Here is a 24,739-nt window from a genome sequence, read left to right as displayed (position 1 = left end):
CAGAATCTGAGTCCCCCTTTTCAAGGAGTTACTGTGGGAGCGCGTGGGTATTTTGGGCTTTAATTTTAGGCGACAGGTGTTTCATCCGGAAGTGCATTTCTAGCCCCGGCTCCGGGTGCCTGGAAGCGGTGGGCTCCAGGTGCATGGAAGCGGTGGAAACCGAGTCCGTGAGGGCGTGGACCCCCGCACGGAGCCCTCAGTGGGACGCGACCCCGGCGGGACCAGATCAGGGAGCGAGCCCGGAGCCATCGGGCGGCGGGGCGAGGGGCTGACCAATCCCAGGGCAGGAGCTGGCGCCTGGGCGGGGCTGGGGCAGGGGGCGGGGGCGCAGGATGGGAGGGCCTGGCCAATCCCAGGGCAGGGGTGGGCGGAGGGCGCTGGGGGGGCTGGGGCAGAGGACCAGGGGGGACTGGATCTGGGAGTAACCCGCGGTCTGCAGCCCAGAGGCGTCCACACTTTCTGCAGCGCTGAGTGTCCCAGGGGAGGCTGAGGCTCGGGCTGCCATGGCGCTGCATGCGGTCGTGTTCGACTTGGACGGGGTCCTGGCGCTGCCGTCGGTCGCGAGCGGCCTCGGCCGCGCCGAGGAGGAGTTGGCATTGCCCAGGTAAGGGCACCCGGCGCCGTGGGGGGCGGGAATCCGGCTTAGAAGTTGCCGTTCGGGATTTCCAGCCCTCCGTTCAGAGCTGTCGTTTGAGAGCCCCGCGAAAGGAGGTTAAAACAGTTACCCGGCTCTAAACCAGTACGTGTAAGTAGATACAGTGTCTTCCCAAATGTTAAGAAATTAAACCTCTCCAAGGACTCCAGAATTGCCCGCTAGAGGCAGAAAGCTGTTCCTGAAGAGAGAGGAATTACTCGCGGAGCTGCCTGCTGTCCGCCTGATTCTGTGCGATGGAGTGGATCTTAGAAACGGTCCTGAGGTTTCCAAGAGAAAAAGGTTCCGTGCCCTGCAGTTTTACCGATAATAGCAAACTAGAGAAACAGCTTCAAAACCTAATCCTCGGGAAATGGCAAACTAGTACGCAGCACCACTAACCCTGTCTTTCAGAATAATATTTCAGTGACATTGGAAAATATGTGTTAGGTGTAATAAGTGAAAAGGACAGAGCCACCGAAATGTCAAACTACTTATACAATGTGGTCTCAACTATGGGAAAAAAGCTACATGTAGAAAAATGTCTGGAAGACATATCCCCATATATCTCTGGGTTTATTAATCCCAGGTGGGATTATGAATGATTTCCTTCATTTGTCTACTTTTTTGTATTTTCCAGTTTTCCTACTTATGAACATATGTTACTCCTACAGCCAGAGGAAAGGAAAGCATATTTATTTTAAAAGGTAAAAAGGAAAGATCACCTTGGCAACACCCAAGGAAGAGTAAATTCTAAACTACTGGCAAGAACAAGGAGTAGGGTAGAAACATTGAGAGTTCTGCTCCATCTAAGGAATTCTTGATTCTTGTGATGCCAAAGACCAACAGGGCCTTTTAACCTGCTATTCTTTTTTTAAAAAAATATTTTTTTTATTGATTTCAGAGAGGAATGGAGAGGGAGAGAGAGACAGAAACATCAATGATGAGAGAGAATCATTGATCGGCTGCCTCCTGCACGCCCCCCCCCCCCCCACTGGGTATTGAGCCCGCAACCCAGGCATGTGTCCCTGACCGGAATCGAACCCGGGACCCTTCAGTCCGCAGGCCAACGCTCTTTCCACTGAGCCAAACCATGTAGGGCTAACCTGCTATTCTTATAAAGATTTCTAAAAGACTAGTGTCTGCAAACACAGCAAGCCAAATTATGTTGGGAAATCTGGAGCAACCCTCACTTTCACAGATGTGGAAACAGGCTTACCAAAGAGGTGAACTTGATCACACAATGCTTAGATATTACAGTTGATTAAAAAAACAACAACTTTGCTTTTCTGTAAGATATAACATTCCAAGACAGTCTCTTGGTAAATAATAATCACTGTAAAATGACATAAAAGAACGTTAGAAAGCCCTCGCTGGTTTGGCTCAGTGGATATAGACCTTTGGCTGCAGACGGAAGGGTCCTGGGTTCTATTTCGGTCAAGGGCAGGTACTTTGGTTGCAAACTCACATGCAGGAGGCAACCAATTGATGTGTCTCTCTCACATCGATGTTTCTCTGTTTCTGTCTCTCCCCTTTCCTTCTACTCTCTCTAAAAATTAATGGAAAAATATTCTCAGGTGAGGATTAACAAAAAACAAAAAGAGCAATATAAAGCCCATATTGTTTAGATTCAATACACAATTTCAATATGTAAAGAACAAATAATATGCAAGACTTTAAAAACGTTATGCCTGGCTTATCAGAAGTGTGCCTTGAACATTGGAAGCAATTCATAAATCCCAATGTGTGGACCCCAAACACCCAGAGTACTACTGTGGGATGCCCCCACAAGGAACCATTACTCTTGGCTTGCCTGACTCTTGCTACCCCTGAGAGCTCCCTGTTTGAATTTGGTTCTGAATTTTTGCAAGTTCCTCCCTAGGGCAGGTTGAAATTTCTAGAACATCTGTTGTAATAAAAAATGGATGTGTACATATAGAGCATAGTTACTATTTGGCAAAACTTCCCATGTAATTTCAAGCATATTAAGTATGCCTAATTAGTTTGAAAACTTTTCTTTTATAAGGAGAGAGAATAAATCCTTGAGTTATTCCAGGCCCCATTGGAATACCCCAAAGTCATCTCTTGGTTAAAAAAGTCTCTTAAAATTTAAATTTGAAAGGCTGTCAGACTTCACCAAAAGACCATAACATAAGCCTTTTTTGAAAACCTGAGTAAAACAAACACATGTTTTGCAGTAATAACTTTAAAAGACATTCATTAAATTTAAACTGGTTTTAATATTAAGTACTTTGTCCAGCCCACAGAATCCTGCTTAATTTATATAAGTATTTTAATCTTTTTAGGCTAATAAAATATTACCTCCTAGTTATACCATTTGGAAGCAGAAAATGCACCACTCATATCACATAAATCCTATACATGTAATACAAGGATAACTCACTTTCTTCCTTTTCCCTTGAAAATGCATTTCTATACTTTATATCTTCTATTATTAAAATTACTAGGGGCCCGGTGCACGAAATTCGTCCATGGGTGCGGTCCCTAGGCCTGGCTCGATCTAAGTGTGAGCCTCTGGCATGGAAGGGCGGGTCCCAGCTGACCTCTGGGCCCTGGGCAGTACCTGGGCCCCCGGACTCTCACCCACCCCCTGCCACCTGAGTCATGGCACCCGAGTCCCCACGCAGAGATGCGGTGAGTGTGACTGGACGTCACAGGCTGGGGCTCAGCGTGGGCCTCTGGGCTGCCCAGCGGTGCCACACGGAAGCTGGGCGGGCAGCACGCTCTCTCCCAGCCGGCCAGCCTCACAGACTGGCTCCTGTGCGAACCCATGGGGAGCCCAACCAGCCCCCGTACTCTTGGCGGCTGCAGCCAGGCTCACCCGGAAGAGGCCGTGCATGGGTACAGGGTGGGCTTCTGGTGGGCGCCTGGCACCTGAGCGTGGGGGGGTTGTGGGTGGGGGAGCTTCCCCGGTGTGTGAGCCCTCGTGTCCCGGGGGGAGGGTAATGGGGAGTGAGAGCGAGCTCAGCGGACACTCTGCATTCTCACCACACCTCCATCTTCATCATCCCCGCCCCCAGGTAGCTGGCGAGAGGTTGCAGCATGTGTCCTGGATGCCCGCCATGTTCCGCACCGCCCCCTGGTGATCAGCACATATCATAGGGAGCAGTCGAACCCCGTCAAACTCCTGATCGAGGGGACAATTTGAATATTAGGCTTTTATTATATAGGATTTACTGGTAATTTCTTTCCAACTTACTTGAGTTTTTAACTATTAGAAACCTCAGTTTCCAATGATAACCACGAAGTAAGCAGTCAGTATTTCCTAGATTGACTTTTATGAACATATTGCGTAACCTTTAGAAATGGGTTCCTCTGTTGGCAATTACACTCACTTTCAAGAAACACGCCTCCAATAAAGCACAAGACATTCATCAACAGCACCAATTCCACTCTACAGCCTTCAATAAAAACCAAAGCAGGCGAACTTAAGACTTGTCTAACAGTCAGCGTCTCAGTTTTTCATGTTATTTCAAAATACCTAGATATTCAATAACTTTTATCAAACTTACTAATTTAGGAAGGAATAGTTGAAATAAATTAAATGGATTTGCTCAGATATGGCTAACGTTGTTTCTGTTTGTTTTTTACCTCAACAATTAGGCTGCCACCCAAATGTTGGCGACGGACAGGCAAATCCATTCACCCATTATTGGAATGTTTCTTTCCATCATCTGTGTACGTTTTTCTGGTTTATAGACAGTACAAGCTTAGGGTTGCCTCTGAGAGCCATAAAAGCTTGGTTATATGGAATCTGTCCATTTCCCTTTGTAATGGTAAAACAGATCTAGCTGCAGCATCAGCTAAATAATTTCCTTTTGCTTTCATGGTGGCAGCTTTAGAAGTCCTGGAATTTTGATAATTGCCAACTATTTAAATTTCTCTATGGCCTCTAACAATTTTGCAACCTGTTTTCCATAGCTACTGTCAGTGTAAACATTGACTATTTGATCTTTGGCCACTGGATAAGCCTGAGTTAGAACAATTAGGCTTTTGGACAGATTTTATTCGGGTAAATAAGAACCTTTAATGGTGTCCACCATGGAAGTTATTGCATATCCAGCCTGGTAACATTCCTGCTTATCTTTTCCATCTGGAAACCAAATTAAGTCAGCATTATTAAGGAGTTTCCTATAAACCATTGCTAGAAATAAGAAGGTGGTTGGTAAGCAAAATGCCATTGTGGATGTCTTTATCCTGTAAAGAAAGTAGCAAAGTTGCTGGGTTAAGACTGTTACATGAAGTTGAAATGATTAGATGCAGAAGGCAGAGCCAGTTGGCTGACAGAAATGTAAAATGTGATGAGAATTCAGTGGAGATTTAACATAATGGGGAACATAAAGGAGAGCCCATGACTATCTTTTGCGTTTGTTTGCATAATATGTCTACAGCATAAATGGCTGTCATGCAGGGAGGGAGCCCTTTGGCTACTGAGTCTAGTTGCTGACTATTATAGCCTGTAGGTCTATGATTGCTATAGTTTTTATATGTTATAAAAAGTTAGAAAGTTTATAATTAAGGTGTCCAGAGTGGAAGTTTTAGATAATTCTTTAGAGATTATATAGCTTGTTTATTTTCTGGGTGCCACTGAATTAGATCAGGTCAATTTGTTTTTAATAAGATATACAGAGGCAGGGCCATTCATGAAAAATTTGGGACCCAATTATGACAATACTTAGTCAAACCCAGGAATCCTCTAAGCTACTTTCTTGTTTTCAGAAGAGGACAAGATACGGTTCCTCAGGGTTAATTAGCAGCCCATTTTTGGATATTAGATAACTGAAGTATTTTGCCTGAGATAGACTGAGTCAGAACCATGTCCCTTTATAGCTAGCTGTTGTAATAAGTAAATTGTGTCCTTTGGGGAGTCTAGTAATTTTCTAGAGCATAAAACTAAACCATCCACACATTGGATGAGAATGGACGCTCTAGGAAATTTAACATCATTTAAATTAGATTTTAGTATCTAAGACAATAGGTAGTGTTAACGTAAAAAAACCCATTCAAACCTGTAAAGAATTTTTGTGAGTTTATTGGAGCCAATCTGTTGACAATTGCCAGGAAGCAGAACCTCGAAAAACTGAAATACTCCAGAGAATGGCAGGTTACATCTATATTTATACATTGCAATCAAAGGAAGGGATGTAGGTGAGTTACATGAATTAGAGAGGTGGGAGAAAGCAAAGTGGGGGGTGGGGGGGAACCCCTGGAATTAGATAAAAAGCAAAATGATAGACACATACTTAGGTTGGTGCAGGAACAATTAACATGATGATTTGTGTTATCTGTCCTGGCACCCAAAAAAAGGGAAAATACAAGTTACCCAGACATTTCAAGGGTATCCTATATTATAAAAGCCTAATATGCAAATTGTCCCCTTGGGCTGTCATTTGACCAAGAGTTCGACCGCTCGCTATGACGTGCACTGACCACCAGGGTCGGTGTGGAACATGGCGGGCATCGGCTACACAGCGCTGGCAGTGGGTGACAGTGGAGGAGCTGCCAGCCCCGATGGGCCCCAACGAGAGCGGGACCATAGTGGGATGGTGGAGCAGGTGAACGGGTGGCACCAGGCCAAGGCCGTTGTAGATCACCCAGCAGGCAGGTTGGTGGAGCAGGTGAGGGGGCAGTGCCAGGCCATGGCGGGATGCCAGGTGGGGCTGCGAGGCTGGGGGTACAAGCTGTGGCCCGATCTCCGCAGGCCACCCCAAGGGACCCCCCACCTGTGCACAAATTCATGCATCGGGCCTCTAATGTTATTATAGATGGAAAAAGACAGATAGGCCTAAACCAGTTTGGCTCAGTGGATAGAGCGTCGGCCTGCGGACTGAAAGATCCCAGGTTCGATTCCGGTCAGGGACATGTACCTGGGTTGTGGGCACATCCCCGGTAGGAGATGTGCAGGAGGCGGCTGATTAATGTTTCTCTCTCGTCGATGTTTCTGGCTCTCTGTCTCTCTCCCTTCCTCTCTGTAAAAGATCAGTAAAATATATATTTTTTAAAAAAAGACAGATAGGCTCAGGGTAAAGGTTGACCTTGTCAGTCTAGATACCACTGTAACTACCCACCATAACTGCTTTTAGTTAAAGTTTAATTTCAGACCATCCTTTGTGGCTACTTTAGGCTCTGAGTTTGCAAGACTGCCATGAGCTTGTCAGGTTAGCAGGTGGCCCCTTTTGTCCGCAGTAGCACTCTTTGTATATCTCTGGGGCATTACTATTCAAGTAAACTTGTCTTCCCAGGTGAAAGCAAAGAGGTGTTAACTGTCTTTTTCTACTGGAATACTGAAAAAGGCACTACATAAATCTGTTACTAAAAAATATTGGCAATCTCCAGAAATGGCTGATAATAAGGTATATGGATTTGGAACCACAGGATATCTGGGAATAACTATCTTATTTTTAGCTCTGAGAGCTCATACGCATCTCCACCTTTTTCCATTTGGTTTCTTTACTGGAAGGATAGGAGAACTACAGGGGCTTGTGCATGGAATTATAAGCCACTTTTAAAAAGTAATCTTCTGTACTGGGCTTAATTCCAGTTTGTGCATAAAGGATATTGGTGATTGGAAAAGGCCTGAAGTTGCATTGGAACATCCTGTAATGAACGTTCAGTTCCTCTTGTGGAGGGAGGTTTGCTTTGAAATCATTATTTTCCCAGTTGGTATGATTAGATCTCCCTATAAAGTGCACAGAAGCTTTCCTCCGGCTTAGTTAGGTGTGGTCAAGAACAGGTAAAGTAGCTCCAGTATTTCAAGGGCTTTAGTAATTTCTCCTCTTTTTTTTTATAGTAATTTTAATTTCTCCTAAACTATTAGTAAAGAGAAGGGGAAATGCCTGGTCACAGTCCTCAGAGGAGCCCTCTGATTGCTTCTGTTTTTGTGTGTTTTTCTAAATCCCATGTCAGTTTCCTCTGGTCTTCAAGGTGGACAGACCTCTGCAGGAGCTTTCCTGTGAACCTTACTTAGTAATTCTGTGGCTTTTGCTCCCAGAAACCAGTAGGTATATCAACTAGTATAGGTTAGAGTGGCCAGGGTTACATGTTCTAACAGTTTAATCAGATTTCTCTGCGAACCTATCAGGGTCCCGGAGAAAATAGGGGAACAATTTCTGGTTTCTCTCTGCCCGAGACCAGCTATTCTTCAAAGGGAGAATCCTTGGGCTATCCTTGTCTGAATTCCTATTTTTATGTTCCCTTAGGACTCAGCGGTTCTCAACCTGTGGGTCGCGACCCCTTTGGCGGTCGAACGACCCTTTCACAGGGGTCGCCTAAGACCATCCTGCATATCAGATATTTACATTATGATTCATAACAGTAGCAACATGACAGTTATGAAGTAGCAACGAAAATAATTTTATGGTTGGGTCACAACGTGAGGAACTGTATTTAAAGGGCCAGAAGGTTGAGAACCACTGCCTTAGGTCCATAGGGAGTGGTAGTGGAGGAGATAGAGAGAGAAGGGGAAGGAAAAAGGGAGAAGGAGTGCAAGTCAGGACAAGGGAGGGAGCTCAGAGAGCAAGTATAGTGGAGGAGCTGTAGAAGGGGAGGAATGGGGTATTGGCTTCAGAAGCCTTTTTTAGTTCAGAGACAGTTTCTAAAATTTCTTATTAATTTATTTTCTTCCTTTTTTTTTTTAAAAAAAGAATTTATCCATGCTCCTCCTAGAAGTTTCTAATTTCCCAATCAAGATATGTTTCCCATTCACTCCGTTTAATTATTATTATTATTATTATTATTATTACTATTATTATTATTTTAATCCTCACTTGAGGGTATTTTTTTCATTGATCTTTAGAGAGAGATTTGAAGGGAGGGAGGAGAGAGGGAGAGGGAAGAGAGAGAGAAACATCTTCGTGAGAGAGACACATTGACTGGTTGCCTCCCAAATGGGCCCAACCAAGGCTGGGGATTGAACTTGCAACTGAAATATTTGCTCCTTGACCAGGATTTAAACCCGTGACCCTTTGTCCACGGGCCAAAGCTCTAACCACTGAGAAAACTGGCCAGGGCCATTCAGTTTAATTTTAGAGCCAGCATTTTTCTAATTTTGCATGTGAAAAAATTAATTTAGGCGTCCAAAGAAAACTGCATTTTAGTCATTTTAAGTCGGGGGTGGGGAATGTCTGGCCCACCAAGGCATTAGGGGTGAGTTAATTAAATGTTTGACCAAATATAGCAGCTTATTTTTAAAATATATATATATATTTTATTGATTTCAGAGAGGAAAGGAGAGGGAGAGAGAGACAGAAACATTAATGATGAGAGAGAATCATTGATCGGTTGCCTTCTGCACGCCTCCCACTGGGGATCGAGCCCACAACCCCAGGCATGCGCTCCTGACCAGAATCGAACCCGGGATCCCACAATCCACATGTCGACGCTCTATCCACTGAGCAAAACCAGCTAGGGTCAGCAGTTCATTTTTAAGTTGATAATTTTGTATGGCCCGTGAATGATGTTATAAATATCCAAATGGCCCTTGACAGAAAAAAGGTTCCCTACCCTTTTTAAGTATAAGATATGATTTCTAGTTAAATCTCCCCATTTCTGTAAAGTACTTGCAAATAAAGCCTTCCTACCTCTCCAGAAGTATTAATGAGGGCTGGTTTTAGGGAGTTTCTGGCCTTGAAGGCACAATTTCCCTTGTTAATTTCAGTTCTGTTTTGAGATTTGTAGAGTCTGTACTTCAGACTCTCAGAAAGCAATTCCAATTGAAAAGCCAAAGTTAAAAACTAGCCACCCATTTCTTCCTCCAGTCTGGCATTAGCCTAGGTTCTGTCAACCCTTAACCTTAGTTCCATCTCGAGGATTTTAGAAAACTCTGTGGACTCCACCAAAAAAACTACTAGATTTAATAAATGAATTCTGCAAAGTAGCAGCATACAAAATTAACACCCAGAAAATTGATGGCATTTTTATACACCAATAATTAGCCCTCAGAAAGAGAAGCTAAAAAATAATGCTATTTACCATTGCAAAAAAATTTATATATATATATATATTGCAAATTAGGCCCAGACGCCTGTAACGGGTCACGACCAGACAGGAGGAGGTTTCGCGTGCAGCTGAGGCCTGAAGCGGAGACAGAGACAGGGGGCTGGCAAGCCGCCACGCCCCAGCTCGGGCCAAACCCCCACCCCCCACCTCCTGACTTGGGGCGGACAGGAACAGGGAGAGGGGGCCGGCCCACAGCCTCCACTGCTGAGCACAGGGCCAGAGAGGAGACGGCAGGCCCGCCTCCCGTGGAAGCAGCGCAGCTCCCTCCCGGCTCCTGTGGAAGCAGCACAGCTCCCAGCAGCGCTGTGGTTCCCGCCGGCTCCCATGGAAGCAGCGGGCCGCCTACTGCGCTTGTGCGATATTACGCAATGGGCTACTAGTAATAATAATAAGATACCTGGGAATAAACTTAATCAAGGAGGTAAAAGACCTATACTTGGAAAACTACAGGACCTTGAAAAAATAAATACAGGAAGATTCAAACGGAAGAATATATTGTGTTCATGGGTTGGAAGAATTAACATCATTAAAATGTCCAAACTACCCAAATCTATAGCAATCTATAGGTTCAACACAATCCTTATTAACATACCAATAGCGTATTTCACAGATCTACAACAAATACTTCAAAAATGTATATGGAACCAAAAAGACTCCAAATAGCCGCCATAATCTCGAGAAAGAAGAACCAAGTAAGAGGGATCAAAATACGGAATATAAAATTGTGCTACAAAGCCATTGTAATCAAAACAGCCTGGTATTGGCACAAGAACAGGCATATAGACCAATGGAATGGAACAGAGACCCCAGAAACTGACCCAAGCCATCGAGTACAATGGCCGTATGCTCAATATTTGACAAAGGAGGCAAGAGCATACAATGGAGTAAAGACAGTCTCTTTAATAAATGGTGTTAGGAAAATTGGACAGGTACATGCAAAAAAACCAAAAACAAAAAACACAAAGAAACACCATACACAAGAATAAACTCAAAATGGATAAAAGACTTTAAGTCCTGAAACCATAAAAATTTTAGAAGAAACCATAGGCAGCAAAATCTCAGACATCTCTTGTAGCAATATGTTTGCCAGTACATCGCTGAGGGCAAGGGAAACAGGAGAAAATAAATAGGACTACATCAAACTAAAAAGCTTCTGCACAGTAAAAGAAACCATCAACACAATGAAAAGGGATCCCATTGCATGGGAGAAAATATTTGCCAGTGATACATCTGATAAGAGGTTAATTTCCAGAATATATAAATAACTCATACAACTTAACAAAAGATAAACAATCCAATTAAAAAATGGTCAGAGGACCTAAATGGACACTTCTCCAAAGAGGACATACAAATGACCAAGAGACATATGAAAAAATGCTCAAAGTCACTAATCATCAGAGGGATGCAAATTAAAATTGCAATGAGGTATCACCTCATACCTGCCAGAATGGCTACTATTAATAAGTCTAAGCGATGGACACAGACAACAGGGGTGAGGGTGAGGGCAGAACTGGGGGAATGGGGGGACAATGGAGGGATAAGGACACATTTGTAATACCTTAATTAATAAAGAAAAAATAAGTCAACAAACAAGTTCTAACGAGGATGCAGAGAAAAGGGAACCCTCGTACATTGCTGGTGGGAATGCAGACTGGTGTAGCCACTATAGAAAACAGTATGGCAGTTCCTCAAAAAATTTAAAATGGAACTGCCATTTGACCCAGTGATCCCACTCCTGGGAATATATCCTAAGAAGCTGGAAGCACCAGTCAGAAAGAATGTATGCACCCTTATGTTCATAGCAGCATTATTTATAATAGCTAAGATCTGGAAACAGCCCAAGAGCCCATCAGTAGATGAGTGGATAAAAAAGCTGTGGTGTATCCACACAATGGAATACTATGCAGCTGTAAAAAAGAAGGATCTCTTACTCTGAGACAGCATGGATGGACTTGAAGAGTATTATGCTAAGCAAAATAAGCCAGTTAGAGAAAGACACATATCACATGACCTCACTAATATGTGGAATCTAATGAACAAAATAAACTGACAAACAAAATAGGTCCAGAGACATGGAAGCATGGAACAAACTGAGGAATCTCAGAGGGAAGTTGGGGTGGGGTGGGGTGGGGGTGGGGAGTGGGAGTTGGGTGGAAGGGGTCAATGGCGGGGGGGGGAGAGAGAGGAAGGGACATCTGTAATATTTTCAACAATAAAGGTAAATTTAAAAAATAGTAAAAATGTAGCTGGAAAAAAATTAAGGCCTCTTACCTTAAAATAGGGAGGCCTGGAATTCCAAGTGAAACTCACCCAAGTCCACTCAATGCAAAACGGGGGGCACAATAGCCCCCTTGCTGGATACCAGCACTGGGTCTGGGTCCACGGGGTGGTCTTCGGAATCCTGCCACACTACGCCAAGTAAATGTCAGTGTAAGAAACATTCAAACCTATAAAGAATTTTTTGTGAGTTTTTTTTTGAGCCAAACTGATAAAAAATTGCCAGGAAGCAAAATCTCAATGGATTGGGAAAATACTCCAGAGAATGGCAGTTTTGCACCTTATTTTATATATTACAACCCAAAGAGGAGGCATAAGTGGGTTACATGAAATCCATTGGTGATAGATTAGGGAGGCGGGAGAAAGCAAAGTGGAGAGGATGGAGGGTGGGGAGGAAGAAAGCAGCTTCTGGGATTAGATAAAAAGTAAAATGATAGACACATACTTCTCTTACATAATTAACAATTAACACGAAAACAATAACAATGAGAGGATTTGTGGTTGGGCGGGGTGTGGTCCGGATAAAGGGAAGTTACCCTACATTCCAAACATGTGTTATGGTGATGTAAAAAGACAATAGGCTCAATTAAGGTGAAGATTCCGTCAGGGAAGATTCTAGCTAGGACATGACTGCCTGCCACAATAAAAAAATTTCTATTGTTGACATTATTACAGATGTCTCCCATTTTCTCCCTTTTTGCCCCCTCAATTCCCCAGGCCTTCCCCTTGCTATTGTCTGTGTCCATGGGCTATGCTTATATATGCATATATGATTTTTGGTTAATCTCTTCCTGCCCCCCACACCACATGCGCGCTCGCGCGCGCGCGCACACACACACACACACACACACACACACACACACTCAGATCTGTTATTCTGTTCCACGCATCCATACCTCTGGACCTATTTTGTTCATCAGTTTCGTTTGTTCTTTAGGTTCCACTTATAAATGAGATCATGTGATATTTGTCTTTCTCTAACTGGCTTATTTCACTTAGCATAGTACTCTCCAGGTCCATCCATGTTGTCTCAAAGAGTAAGAAATCCTTTTTTTTACAGCTTCTCAGTATTCCAATGTGTGAATGCGCCACAGCTTTTTTATCCACTCATCTACTGATGGGCACTTGGGCTGCTTTCAAATCTTGGCTATTATAAATAACACTGCAATGAACATAGGAGTGTATATATTCTTTCTGATTGTTTTTTTGGGTTTCTTAATATATATTCCCAGAAGTGGGATCTCTGGGTCAAATTGCAGCTCCATTTAAAAATTTTTGAGGAACCTACATCCTGTTTTCTATAGTGGCTGCACCAATCTTCATTCCACCAACAGTGTATTAGGATTCCCTTTTCTCCACATCCTTGCCTGCACTGCTATTTGTTGATTTATTGATGGTAGCCATTCTGGCAGCTGTGAAGTGGTAACTTGCAGTTTTAATTTGCATCTCTCTGATGATTATTGACTTTGAGCATTTTTTTTATGTGTCTATTGACCATCTGTATGTCCTCTTTGGATAACTGTCCAGTTAGGTCCTTTGCCCATTTTTAAATTGGATTGTTTGTCTTCCTGGTGTTGATGTGTATCAGTTCTGTGTATTGTTTGGAAATTAAACCCTTATCAGATGTATCATTGATGAATATGTTTTCCCATACCGTAGGTTTCCTTTTCATTTTGTTGATAGTTTCTTTTGCTGTGCAGAAGCTTTTTTAGTTTGATGTAGTCCCATTTGTTAATTTTTTCACTTGTTTCCCTTGCCTAGGCATTGTGCCTGTGTAAATACTGCTACATGAGATGTCTGAGATTTTACTGCTTATGCTTTTCTTTTAGGATTTTTATGGTTTCACAACTTACATTAAAGTCTTTTATCCATTTTGAGATTATTCTTGTATATGGCTTAAGTTGATGGTCTAGTTCAGTGGTTGGCAAACTGCGGCTCAGCAAACCGCGGCTTGCAAGCCACATGCGGCTCTTTGGCCCCTTGAGTGTGGCTCTTCACAAATACGGCTCTTCCATTTCCATTAAAATACTGACTTCTGCACATGGGGCCACGAAAGTTTTCAATCACCCCTGGTTCGTGCGCGCCCGCACGTGGTATTTTGTGGAAGAGCCACACTCAAGGGGCCAAAGAGCCGCATGTGGCTCCCGAGCCGCGGTTTGCCGACCATGGGTCTAGTTTCATTTTTTTTTGCATGTACCTGTCCAATTTTCCCAACATCATTTATTGAAGAAACTGTCTTTACTCCATTGTATGCTCTTGCCTCCTCTGTCAAATATTAATTGAGCATAATGGCTTGGGTTGATTTCTGGGGTCTCTGTTCTGTTCCATTGACCTATATGCCTGTTCTTGTGCCAATACCAACCTGTTTTGATTACAATAGCTTTGTAGTATAGTTTGCTATCTGGTATTGTGATCCCTCCATCTTTGTTCTTCTTTCTCAAGATTGCTATTCAGGTTCTTTTTGGTTCCATATAAATTTTTGGAGTATTTGTTGTAGATCTGTGAAATATGCCAGTGGTATTTTAATAGGGTTTGTGTTGAATCTGTAGATTGTTCTGGGTAGTTTGGACATTTTAGTTATGTTAATTTTTCTTATCCATGAACATGGTACACTTCCACTTTTTTGTGTCTTCCTCTATTTCCCTTTTCAATGTTCTATAGTTTTCCGAGTACAGGTCTTTTACCTCCTTGGTTAACTTTATTCCTCGATATTTTTTATTGTTGTTGTTGCAATGGTAAATGGGATTTTTTTTTTAGTTTCTCTTTCTGAGGGTTCATTATTGGTGTATAAAAATGCCATTGATTTCCAGGTGTTAATTTTGTATCCTGCTACTTTGCAAATTTATTTATTATATATAACAGGGTGTTGTTGGGTTTTTTGGAGTCTTTAGGGTTTTCTATGTATAATATTATATCATTTGTGAATAATTACAGTTTTACTTCCTCCATTCCAATTTGGATGCCTTTTTATTTCTTCTTCATGTCTGATCTCTGTGGCTAGGACTTCCAGTGGAAAGAGTGGTGAAAGCAAACATCCTTGTCTTGTTTCTGACCTTAAGGAAAATGCTTTTAGTGTTTTCCCATTGAGTATGATGTTGGCTGTAGGTTTGTCATATAGACCATGCACTGCTTTTGGTTAAAAAGTTTTAAATTTCAGACCATCCTTTGTGGCTATTTTAGGTGTCTGAGTTTGTAAGGCCACGACCCAGGCCTCCCCTGAGCTTGTCAGGTTTAGTGTGTGGCCCCTTTTTGTCCACAGGTCTGTCCTGACTCTTGGCAGCATTGAATTGCAGTACACTCACCTGTTGTTGGCCAGTTGGGGTGGAAACAACACTTGCCTTCTGCCCCACACTGCCACACCCAGGTCTGTTTAGCTTTCCTTCTTTCCAGCCTCCCCCACTCACTCTTACCAAAACATTCCCCAAGGGGGGCAAATTACTTTGCCTTCAGTTTATCATAGGACAGATCTGCTGCTTTCATCTGCTCTGCCCAATACATTATCAGCTGTGAATGTATGGATTCAATATGTAAAGAATCCCTTTGGGGGACAGGTAATGAGTTTTAGATATAATGGTAAGTTTCAATTGTTCAGTTGTGTGAAAGTCACTAACAGATTATTGTAGTTAATAGCGTGAGATTGCATTTCATATATAGGTTAATGATTTGTGGGAGCCTGAGGAGGTTTCGAAATATATGCAATGTAATCTGATTTAAAATTATTACTGGAGAGGGAATGGAGAGTTATGGTTTAATGTATGTGTACAGAGTTTCAGGTTGGCAAAGATGTGAAGATGAAAAAGTTCTGGGGATGGATGGTGGTGATGTTTGCACAACAATGCGGATGTATTACTTAATGTCAGAGCTGTACACTTAAAAGTGGTTAAACTGTGCCTGGACAGTGTGGCTCAGTGGTTGAGCATCGACCTATGAACTAGGATGTCAAGTTCAATTCCCAGTCACATCACATGGTTGGGTTGTGGGCTGGACCCTACTGAGGTCATGCAGGAGGCAGCTGATCAATGATTCTCTCTCCTCATTGATATTTCCCTTTCTCTTCCTCTCTGAAATCAATAAAAAAATATGTACTTTTTTAAAGTGGTTAAAATGGTCAGTTTTATGTCATGTATGTTTTACTACAACAAAACATGATTGCTAAATTTCCAATTTTATTGAAAACTAAAATCAGTATTTTATTTATAACTATTTTCTTTTGATGAGGAGTTTTAAGGTTTGTCTCTTTTAGCAACTCTTAACCATACTGTTCATTACATCTACATTGTGGTGGGCAGTTAGACAGACATGAGCAGAGCAAGGACAACAACCATGTACAGAAGGTCACCAGGGTGGAAAGCCCCAGGTGCCTAGCAATGGGAAAAACTGGGAAAATCAGGACTTTGCCCTCAGGGTAGCCTTTCCTCCCCTAGCATATGGCTGGTCATGAGGTTTAGACCTCCTGACCTTTCGTATTGCTGGTCATGTGTTCGGAACCTCCTTTGACCTTTCCTCCCCTGGCATATTGCTAGTCATGTGGGTTAGACCCCCCCCGCCCACCACAACCTAGAGAGGGAATGAACAGGGGGGCCAGAGAATAGCCCTTAAGCATTAAGCCCCCAGGACATTGAGGTCTGACCCTCAGTAAATACATGTAGGCATCAGGTGTATTTCAGCTCCAGCATCATCCTTGCTTTGCTCATGTCTGTCTAACTGCCTACCACAGATCTAAATAGTGTCTGTTCCCACTTGCCAATGTGATGAAGTCCTTGGACATTTATGACATGTGTCTTTCAGAGGCTTTCTCAATGAAGTTTTCAAGAAAGGAGATCCGGATAGTTCCAGTTTCCGTCTCATGAGGGGAGAGATCATGTTTTCCCAGGTAAGGGACACCCTTGAGAAGGCATTCAGTGCCTACGTGCCCATCTCCCGCATCGACCATGCCCCTCTGAGGGCAAAGCCGTGTCTGCTTTACCCATGTAACCCTTATGCCTTTAACTCACAAGACGGGCTGGAAGCCCAGTGTCGCGTAGGACTCCTTCCACGTCCCGCATGGAGTAGGGTTCAGTATCTGAAAGAGGGGCCACACACAAATGAGAAAGAAAGACACGAGATAATTTTGCAATATCGGGGGATCAGGCGGGCAAGTCCAACTCAAGGAGAGGGACTTCCACCTAAGCTCAGGACACTCCAATCTTTTATTGAGGTCAGGGTAGTCTTTAGGGTAAGGAGGTTTCAATGACACACAGATCAGCAGATAATTTCCAGGAATAGACAAAGTATCTGATTAGCTCATCAGTAGATGATTTCCAGGAATAAGCAGAGTATCTGATCAACAATAATCAACAAGGATCTACACAAGTATCTAAGGAATTAAGTGAACTAAGGTGGGGATGATGCTTTAGCTAGATTAACTGGGTGGTGTCTTAATTAACTGGGTGGTACACAGCCCTGACCTTTGCTAGGACTTTCAAGGGCTACCAGCTTTTGGGGGGTCTCTGTCTAAACTCAGCTAGTGAAGACAATGGACTCCGGCACCCAGAGACACACAAAAGGGACATTTTAGACTGGGTTATTGTCTTTTGGGGCCAAGCAGAGAGACATACCTCAATGAATGGGGAATTTTCAAACTTTTCAAGGTCTGTTCCAGGGAGTTACAATAGCCAAAGTAGCTTTTAAAAAAAAATTGTGGTAAAATATACATACCACAATATCTACCAACTTGATTATATTTAAGTATACAGTTCAGTGGTGTTAGTATAGTCATATTGCATACCATCCATCTCCAGAACTCTTTATCTTGCAAAATTGAAATTCTATACCCATTAAACAATAGCTTTCTTTTTCTCTCTCCTCACCCTGTAACTGCTACTGAACTTTCTCTTTTTATGTATTTAGCTACTGCAGGTGCCTTATGTTTTTGGAGTCATGCAATATTTGTCTTTGTGTAACTAGTTTATTTCATTTAGCATAATGTCTTCAGGGTTCATCTGTGGTGTAGCAGGGGACATGATGTGCTACCTCATAGGAGGGAATTATACTGTGATAAATGCTAATTAGGTTCCATTTGTCTTTTAATATATATACCACATTTAGTTTACTCATTCATCCGTTGATGGACAATTGGGTTGCTTCCACCTTTGTGTTATTGTGAATAATGCTGCTATAAACATGGGTGTATTAATATATCTGTTTGAGACCTTGATGTCAATTTTTTTTCTGGGTATATATACAAAAATGAAACTGCTGGATCATATGATAGTTCCATTTTTAATTTTTGAGGAATCACCATGCTGTTTTTCATAGCTGCTACACCATTTTACATTCTCCCCCAACAGTGCACAAAGGTTCCAATTTTTTCATGTCTTTGCCAACCCACATTATTTTCTGTTTATTTTTTATAGTGGTCATCATTGGAGTAGCTATTTTCAGATATTGCCACTGGGGAGGGTTGTTAACTAATAACTATATTATGTGTGGACTGTGGGGTCAGAGATCAGGATTTGAACCATAGTTCCCCCTTATAGACTGAGTGACCTCAGCAACTTGCTTAAACCTCTCACAGTCTCAGTTTTGCCACCCTATAAGATGAGAGTGATAATACTATCAATTTCACAGGTTGTTATTAAGCTTGAAAAGTGCTTAGCATAGTGCCTGGTGCAGAGTAAGTGCTCAAAAAATAATAGTTATGACTGTTATTACAACCTCAATTATTTTTTAACAATGTAATCAGGATTGAAAACCATTTGAATTCTCTATTAGTGCCTCAAAGAAGAAAGGCTATTGAGAATCTACTCTATAAATACACAGATAAAACCATCTATATTTAAAATTTTTTTTATGACTTACAGCCACTTATAGGTCAGCCAGAGAACTTGGAGCTTACTGTAATAGGAAGCAAGAACCCACTTTTTCTGTGAAGGCAAATGTGATCTTAGTGTGTGGAGTATAATGAATTGCACTTTAAAACTCTCTCTCTCTCTCTCTCTCTCTCTCTCTCTCTCTCTCTCTCTCTCTCTTTTACACTTTCTCTCTCTTTTACACACACACACACACACACACACATTGTGGCAACTAGTGAATGAAAACTGGAATGATATTGGGAATAAATGTTACTAAGCTTGAATCAATAAAAAAGCTGCAGTTAATACTGTTGGAAAGTAAGGAAAGAAAGAAGTACTATATATTTTCAATAAACATAGAAATTAGAGAGAGTTTCTAGTAATTGTAGTGAAAATCCTACACCCATTTAGTCTTCTTTAGCCTGTGTGTAGTTTCTAGGAAACTTGAATAAGTTAGAGGAAGTGGTCTGAAAAACCAGTTATACTATGATAAAGGCTACTTAGGTTCCATTTGTCTTTTAAAAAGTCACTAGAGGCTCAGTGCACAGATTCGTGTATTGGGGCGGGGGTTCCCTCAGCCTAGCCTGTGCCCTCTCTTAATCTAGGATCCTTGGGGATGTCCAACTGCCGGTTTATGCTCGATCCCCACAGGCCGGGCCTAAACCGGCAGTCAGACATCCCCCAAGGGGTGTAGCAGTGCACCAAGTGGCAGGCGGCCAGGGAGGAGCCTGAGCCGGCACTATGCTGCTTGCGTTCATCCTGACCCGCTGTGCCTGCTGCTCTGCTGCGGAGTTGGGAGAGGCTATGGAGTCGGGAGAGGCTCCCACCGCTGCAGCTGTGCTGGCCAGCCATGAGCCTGGCTTCTGGCTGAGCAGCGCTCCCCCTATGGGAGCACACTGACCACCGGGGGCAGCTCCTGCATTGAGTGTCTGACCCCTGGTGGTCAGTGTGCATCATAGTGACTGGTCAACCTGTTGTTCCAGTCATTCAGTCGTAACGGTCACTTAGGCTTTTATATGTATATATAGACTAGTGGCCTGGTACACGAAATTCGTGCAGGGGGGTGGGGTGTTCCTCAGACTGGCCCACACCCTCTGCAATCTGGGACCCCTTTGGGGATGTCCGACTGCCGGTTTAGGCCCGATCCCACAAGGATTGGGCCTAAACTGGCAGTCAGACACCCCTCTCGCAATCTGGGACCGCTGGCTCCTAACCACTCACCTGTCTGCCTGCCTGATCACCCCTAACCACTCTGCCTGCCAGCCTGCTTGCTTCCAACTGCCTCCCTGCCAGCCTTCTCGCCCCCAACTGCCCCCCCTTGCTGGCCTGATCACCCCCAACTGCCCCCCCTCTGGCCTGCTCACCCCCAACTGCCCCCCCTCATTTTACCCTAATCACCTCTTTACAGACCCTATTTCCAAGGGACAGTTACATTCTGAGGTCCTGGACAGTCACATTCTGAGGTCCAAGGACAGTCACATTCTGCTGGCCTGCTCACCCCTAACTGCCCCTCCCTACCGGCCTGATTGCCCCCAACTGGCCCCCCCTGCTGGCCTGCTCATCCCCAACTGCCCTCCCCTCCTGGCCTGATTTCCCCTAACTGCCTCTGCCTTGGCCCCGCCACCATGGCTTTGTCCGGAAGGACTCCTGGTCTAATTAGCATATTATCCTTTTATTAGTAGAGATATCTTAGGAATGAATTCATCTTTTAACTTTTATGTATATTGTACAAATAAAAAGTACAGAAAGTATATGGCTTGATGAGTTTTCATAAAATTAATACACCCTTGTCACCAGCACCCAGGAAAGAAATAAACATTAGCCCCAGCCTGGTGTGGCTCAGTTGGTTGAGTGTTGTCCCATGCAATGAGAGGTCAATGGTTCAATTCCTGGTCAGAGCACATGCCTGGGTTTTGAGCTTGATCCCCAGTAGGGGGCATGCAAGAGGCAGCCGATCAATGTTTCTCTCTCTCTCACCAATGTTTCTCTATCCCTCTCCTTCTCTCTCTAGAATCAATAAAAACTATTAAAAATAAATAAATAAAACATTATCAGCACCAGTTACCACACTTAGCCCTCTAAGACTACCATCTAGACTCTAACCTTATAGATTACTTCTGCTTATTTTGTACTTCATGTAAATGGAATCATGTAGGCACACTCTTTTTTTATCTGGCTCTTTTCCCTCAAGATTATATTAATGAAAACTATAAATATGAAGTTGTAGATAGTTTTATTCTCTTTGCCATATGATATTCCATTGTATGAATATACTTCAATCTCTTTTTCCATTCTGCTTCTTTTTTCTTCTTCTTCTTTTCCCCTGAGTGAGATGGAAAGGCATTGGGAAAATTTGACCAGCAAAGTGATGTTAGCTGACGTATATTTTTAAAACCTCCTCTGGCTATTATATGAATAGATCAAGAAGGCCAAGATTACTGTACAAAGACTACTTATGGAAGCTATTAGAAAATCCAGGAGAAAGATAATGGTGGCTTAAACTAAGGTATATTGGTAGAAGTGGTAAAAAGTGGTCAAATTCTGGGACTATTTTGATGGTAGATTCAACAGGTTTTCCTGATGGATTGAATGAGAGGCACGAGAGAGAAGTTAAGGATGACTCAGGTTTCTGGACAAAGCAAACTGGAAGTATGGTTTGCTCTTAAATGGAAGAGGGATGATGGCTGTGGGGGTTGGGAAATCAGGTACTCAATTTGGGATATTTTTCATACCATTGGACTTAATATGATCATGGAGAAAGAGAGCATAAATGGAAGGAGCCACAGAGTCCTGAGTACTCTGATGTTAAAGGTCAGATTGGTGAGAAGGACCCAGCAATCAGAGATGGATAATGCATCTCCATTAAAGAAGAAAATCAAGAGAGTGTGGAGTCCTAAAAGCCAAGAGGTTATCAAGTTTATTTACTTTTTAAAATTTTTATTTGATTTGCAGAGAGCGAGGAAGGGAGGAGGAGAGGAAGAGAGATAAACATCAATTTGTTGTACCACTTATTTATACATTCATTGGTTGATTCTTGTATGTGCCCTGACCAGGAATTGAACCTACAACCTTGGCATATTAGGATGATGCTCTAACCAACTGACCCACCCATCCATGGCAGGTTATCAAGTTTTAAATGAAGAGTGTTATCAACTGTGTCAAATGCAGTTAATAGGTCAAGTAAAATGAAAATATCTAACATTGAGTTCCCGTTAGATATAGCAACACAACAAGGTCATTGGTAACCTTGATGAGACAAGTTTCTGGAATGTGGAGGTGAATGTTTGATTAGAGTATGTTCTAGAAAGAATGGGAGGAAAGGGTTGGAAGACTATGTATAGTATAGCTCTGGAGGCCAGTAGCCCAGATCAAGGTATCCACAGGGTTCGTTTCTTCTGAGGCCTCTCTCCTTGGCATTAGATGGCCATCTGTGCCCTGTGTCCTCACAGCCCGTCCTCTGTGTGTATCTGTTTTCTGATCTCCTGTTTTTATAAGGATACCAGTCAGATTGGATTAGGGCCACACCATGACCTCATTTTACCCTAATCACCTCTTTACAGACCCTATTTCCAAGGACAGTCACATTCTGAGGTCCTGGGGATTACAACTTCAACAAGAATTTAAAGGGGAGGGGGCACAATTCAGCCCATAGAGGGGCATTTGAGTATTTTCCAGTGTGGGGCTCTTAGGAGTAATGCTGCCACGAACATTTTTGTACATGTTTTAGTGAACACATGTAGACATTTCCATTTCCTGCAATGTACGTGTCCAGGAGTGAAGTTGCTGAATCACAAGGAATGCATATTCAGATTTAGTAAATGCTGCCAAAAGCTTTTCCAAGTGATTGTACCAACTGACAGTCCCTGGACAATTTACTTTTACAGTGGGTGTCACTCATGGAAGAAGACTATAAGAAACACGCCGAAGATTCTGGAATCAGCCTCCCTGAGAATTTCTCTGTTAGTCAGATCTTTGGCAAGGCCATTTCAGCAAGGAAGATCAACCAACCCATGCTTCAGGCGGTTCTCGCTCTCAGAAAGAAGGGTAAGGATCTAATACTGGCCATTTTCTGACCCAACCACACCAGAACCCCTGGTAGATCGTACATCTAAATGTGTTTTGAGGTCACAAATCATCTGGGCCTTGATGGAAAACTGTCCTTAAAACATAGTCCCAAAGTAAGTTATACCAAGTGGCAAAAAGCAGCACTATCAGAATGGCTGGGAAAATGAAAGAATTGAATTTAATAAAGCAACTTTTGCCAGAGACTGCCTTGTGAGCAAAATTCTCTCCCTCTGGTGACATTAGTAATGACCTGAATGACCCAACCTCTTATCACAGTGATGATATAAGGTCTTTTAAACAACTATGATATTTTTTTCAACCTCTGGTTGTCACAGGATGAGCTATGAGTTGGGTGATCTGGATTCAGATGGTGTCAAATGGTCTAAGACCATGGTCGGCAAACTGCGGCTCGAGAGCCACATGTGGCTCTTTGGCCCCTTGAGTGTGGCTCTTCCTAAGCCTTAGGAGTACCCTAATTAAGTTAATAACAATGTACCTACCTATATAGTTTAAGTTTAAAAAATTTGGCTCTCAAAAGAAATTTCAGTCGTTGTACTGTTGATATTTGGCTCTGTGACTAATAAGTTTGCCGGCCACTGGTCTAAGACATGAGATCATGTTCATTCAATGGCGATTTATTTAATGTCAGAGCCCAAATCTTCATGAGCGTATTTGAAATTATTCCACCCACTTATCAGTAGACTTGCCTGACTGTGGCTAAGCCACCCCATATTTTCTCACTCATATCATGTGGGAAGTGTCACACCATCGACTCAGCTGTGTCTCGTCTCCAGTATCTCGGGGTTCTTGCTCCATCTGGTTAGGCAGAGAAAGCCCGGGGGCACTGCTGTCTCTGTTTGCATTTTGAAATGGGAATCAGTCTCTGAAAACCAAAGCAGGTGTTTTGAAATACAGTTGAGCAGATTTTGTAGTAACACAGACTGGAAGGTATACTGGAGGGACAGTCCAGAGGCAGATGCAGCATCTCCATCTGGGCTTCTGAAAGCCCTTAATATACACAGTGGGTTCACTCTCGTGTCCCCGTGTCAGGAGGTGCTTAAGGGTGAAGATGATTCTTTCCCAGCGTCAGGAGATTGATGTAAGTGAGTAGAACCCTACTTGGCTCCAGGCAGAGCTTCTCGGAACAAAGTTCTATAGCTGGTCCATTCACTGGTGACTTCTTGCTCAGGGTTTACAACCTGCATCCTCACCAACAACTGGCTGGATGATAGCACCCAGAGGAGCAGCTTGGCCCAGCTGATGTATGAACTGAGACCACACTTTGACTTCCTGATAGAGTCATGTCGGATTGGAATGGCCAAGCCTGATCCTCAGATCTACAAGTTTATGTTGGACACCTTGAAGGCCAGCCCCAATGAGGTACATAGTAGATGCTTCCTTTCACTGAGAAAGAATGTTCTAGAGATATTGCCAAAAAGAAAAATGGAGGAGGAGTGAGCAGGTTGGGGTTATCTGGGGCCTGGCAGGAAGGTTGTAGGTCCAGTGGCAGGTTCCACTTCTCTCAGGCCAGGTCTTCTAAAGGACTTTTTACCCATCTTTTCTAGAAAATTCTACCAAAGATAAGCATCTGACCCCCCTCTGTGGCTTTTATAGGACCTTGATCAAAATAGGTATTATTGAAAACTTCTAGACCAGCTGCCTCAGTTTACCTGTAAAAACAGGTCAACCCTGAGAGATTTTCCCAAAGCCACAGGCTAGTCAGGGTCACCCCACCAAAGGGTGAGCAGGAATGGGCTCCAATATTGCAATAGTCTTCCAAGCACCCCTGCACCCCTTAATTCTGTCTTTATCCTGTCTCTAGATGATCTATTCTGAAATACTTTTTGCATTGTATTCCCCTACTCTAATTTTAAAAAAGGTGATTGGACCAAGATTAAATTCCTTTCCCTGACAT

The 24,739-nt window shown here is 43.0% G+C and overlaps 1 protein-coding gene across 1 annotated transcript in view; it reads left to right on the top strand.

The window, feature by feature from the left end:
• The first annotated feature begins 405 nt into the window (after nucleotides 1–405).
• The window catches only part of EPHX2 (epoxide hydrolase 2), a 69,289-nt gene continuing 44,955 nt past the window's right edge, over nucleotides 406–24,739 (top strand). Inside the window, exons 1-4 of the mRNA XM_023753105.1 lie at nucleotides 406–604; nucleotides 16,715–16,799; nucleotides 22,644–22,803; nucleotides 24,014–24,204. Of these exons, the coding sequence (XP_023608873.1) occupies nucleotides 504–604; nucleotides 16,715–16,799; nucleotides 22,644–22,803; nucleotides 24,014–24,204 (537 nt within the window). The 5' untranslated portion in view covers nucleotides 406–503. The remainder of the gene's footprint in view (nucleotides 605–16,714; nucleotides 16,800–22,643; nucleotides 22,804–24,013; nucleotides 24,205–24,739) is intronic.

The sequence above is a fragment of the Myotis lucifugus genome, unplaced genomic scaffold (assembly GCF_000147115.1).
Source record: "Myotis lucifugus unplaced genomic scaffold, Myoluc2.0 scaffold_1, whole genome shotgun sequence".
NCBI classification, from domain to species: Eukaryota; Metazoa; Chordata; class Mammalia; order Chiroptera; family Vespertilionidae; genus Myotis; species Myotis lucifugus.
The sequence above is the reverse complement of the archived record's forward strand: the minus strand, read 5'-3'. Positions and strand labels throughout refer to the sequence as shown.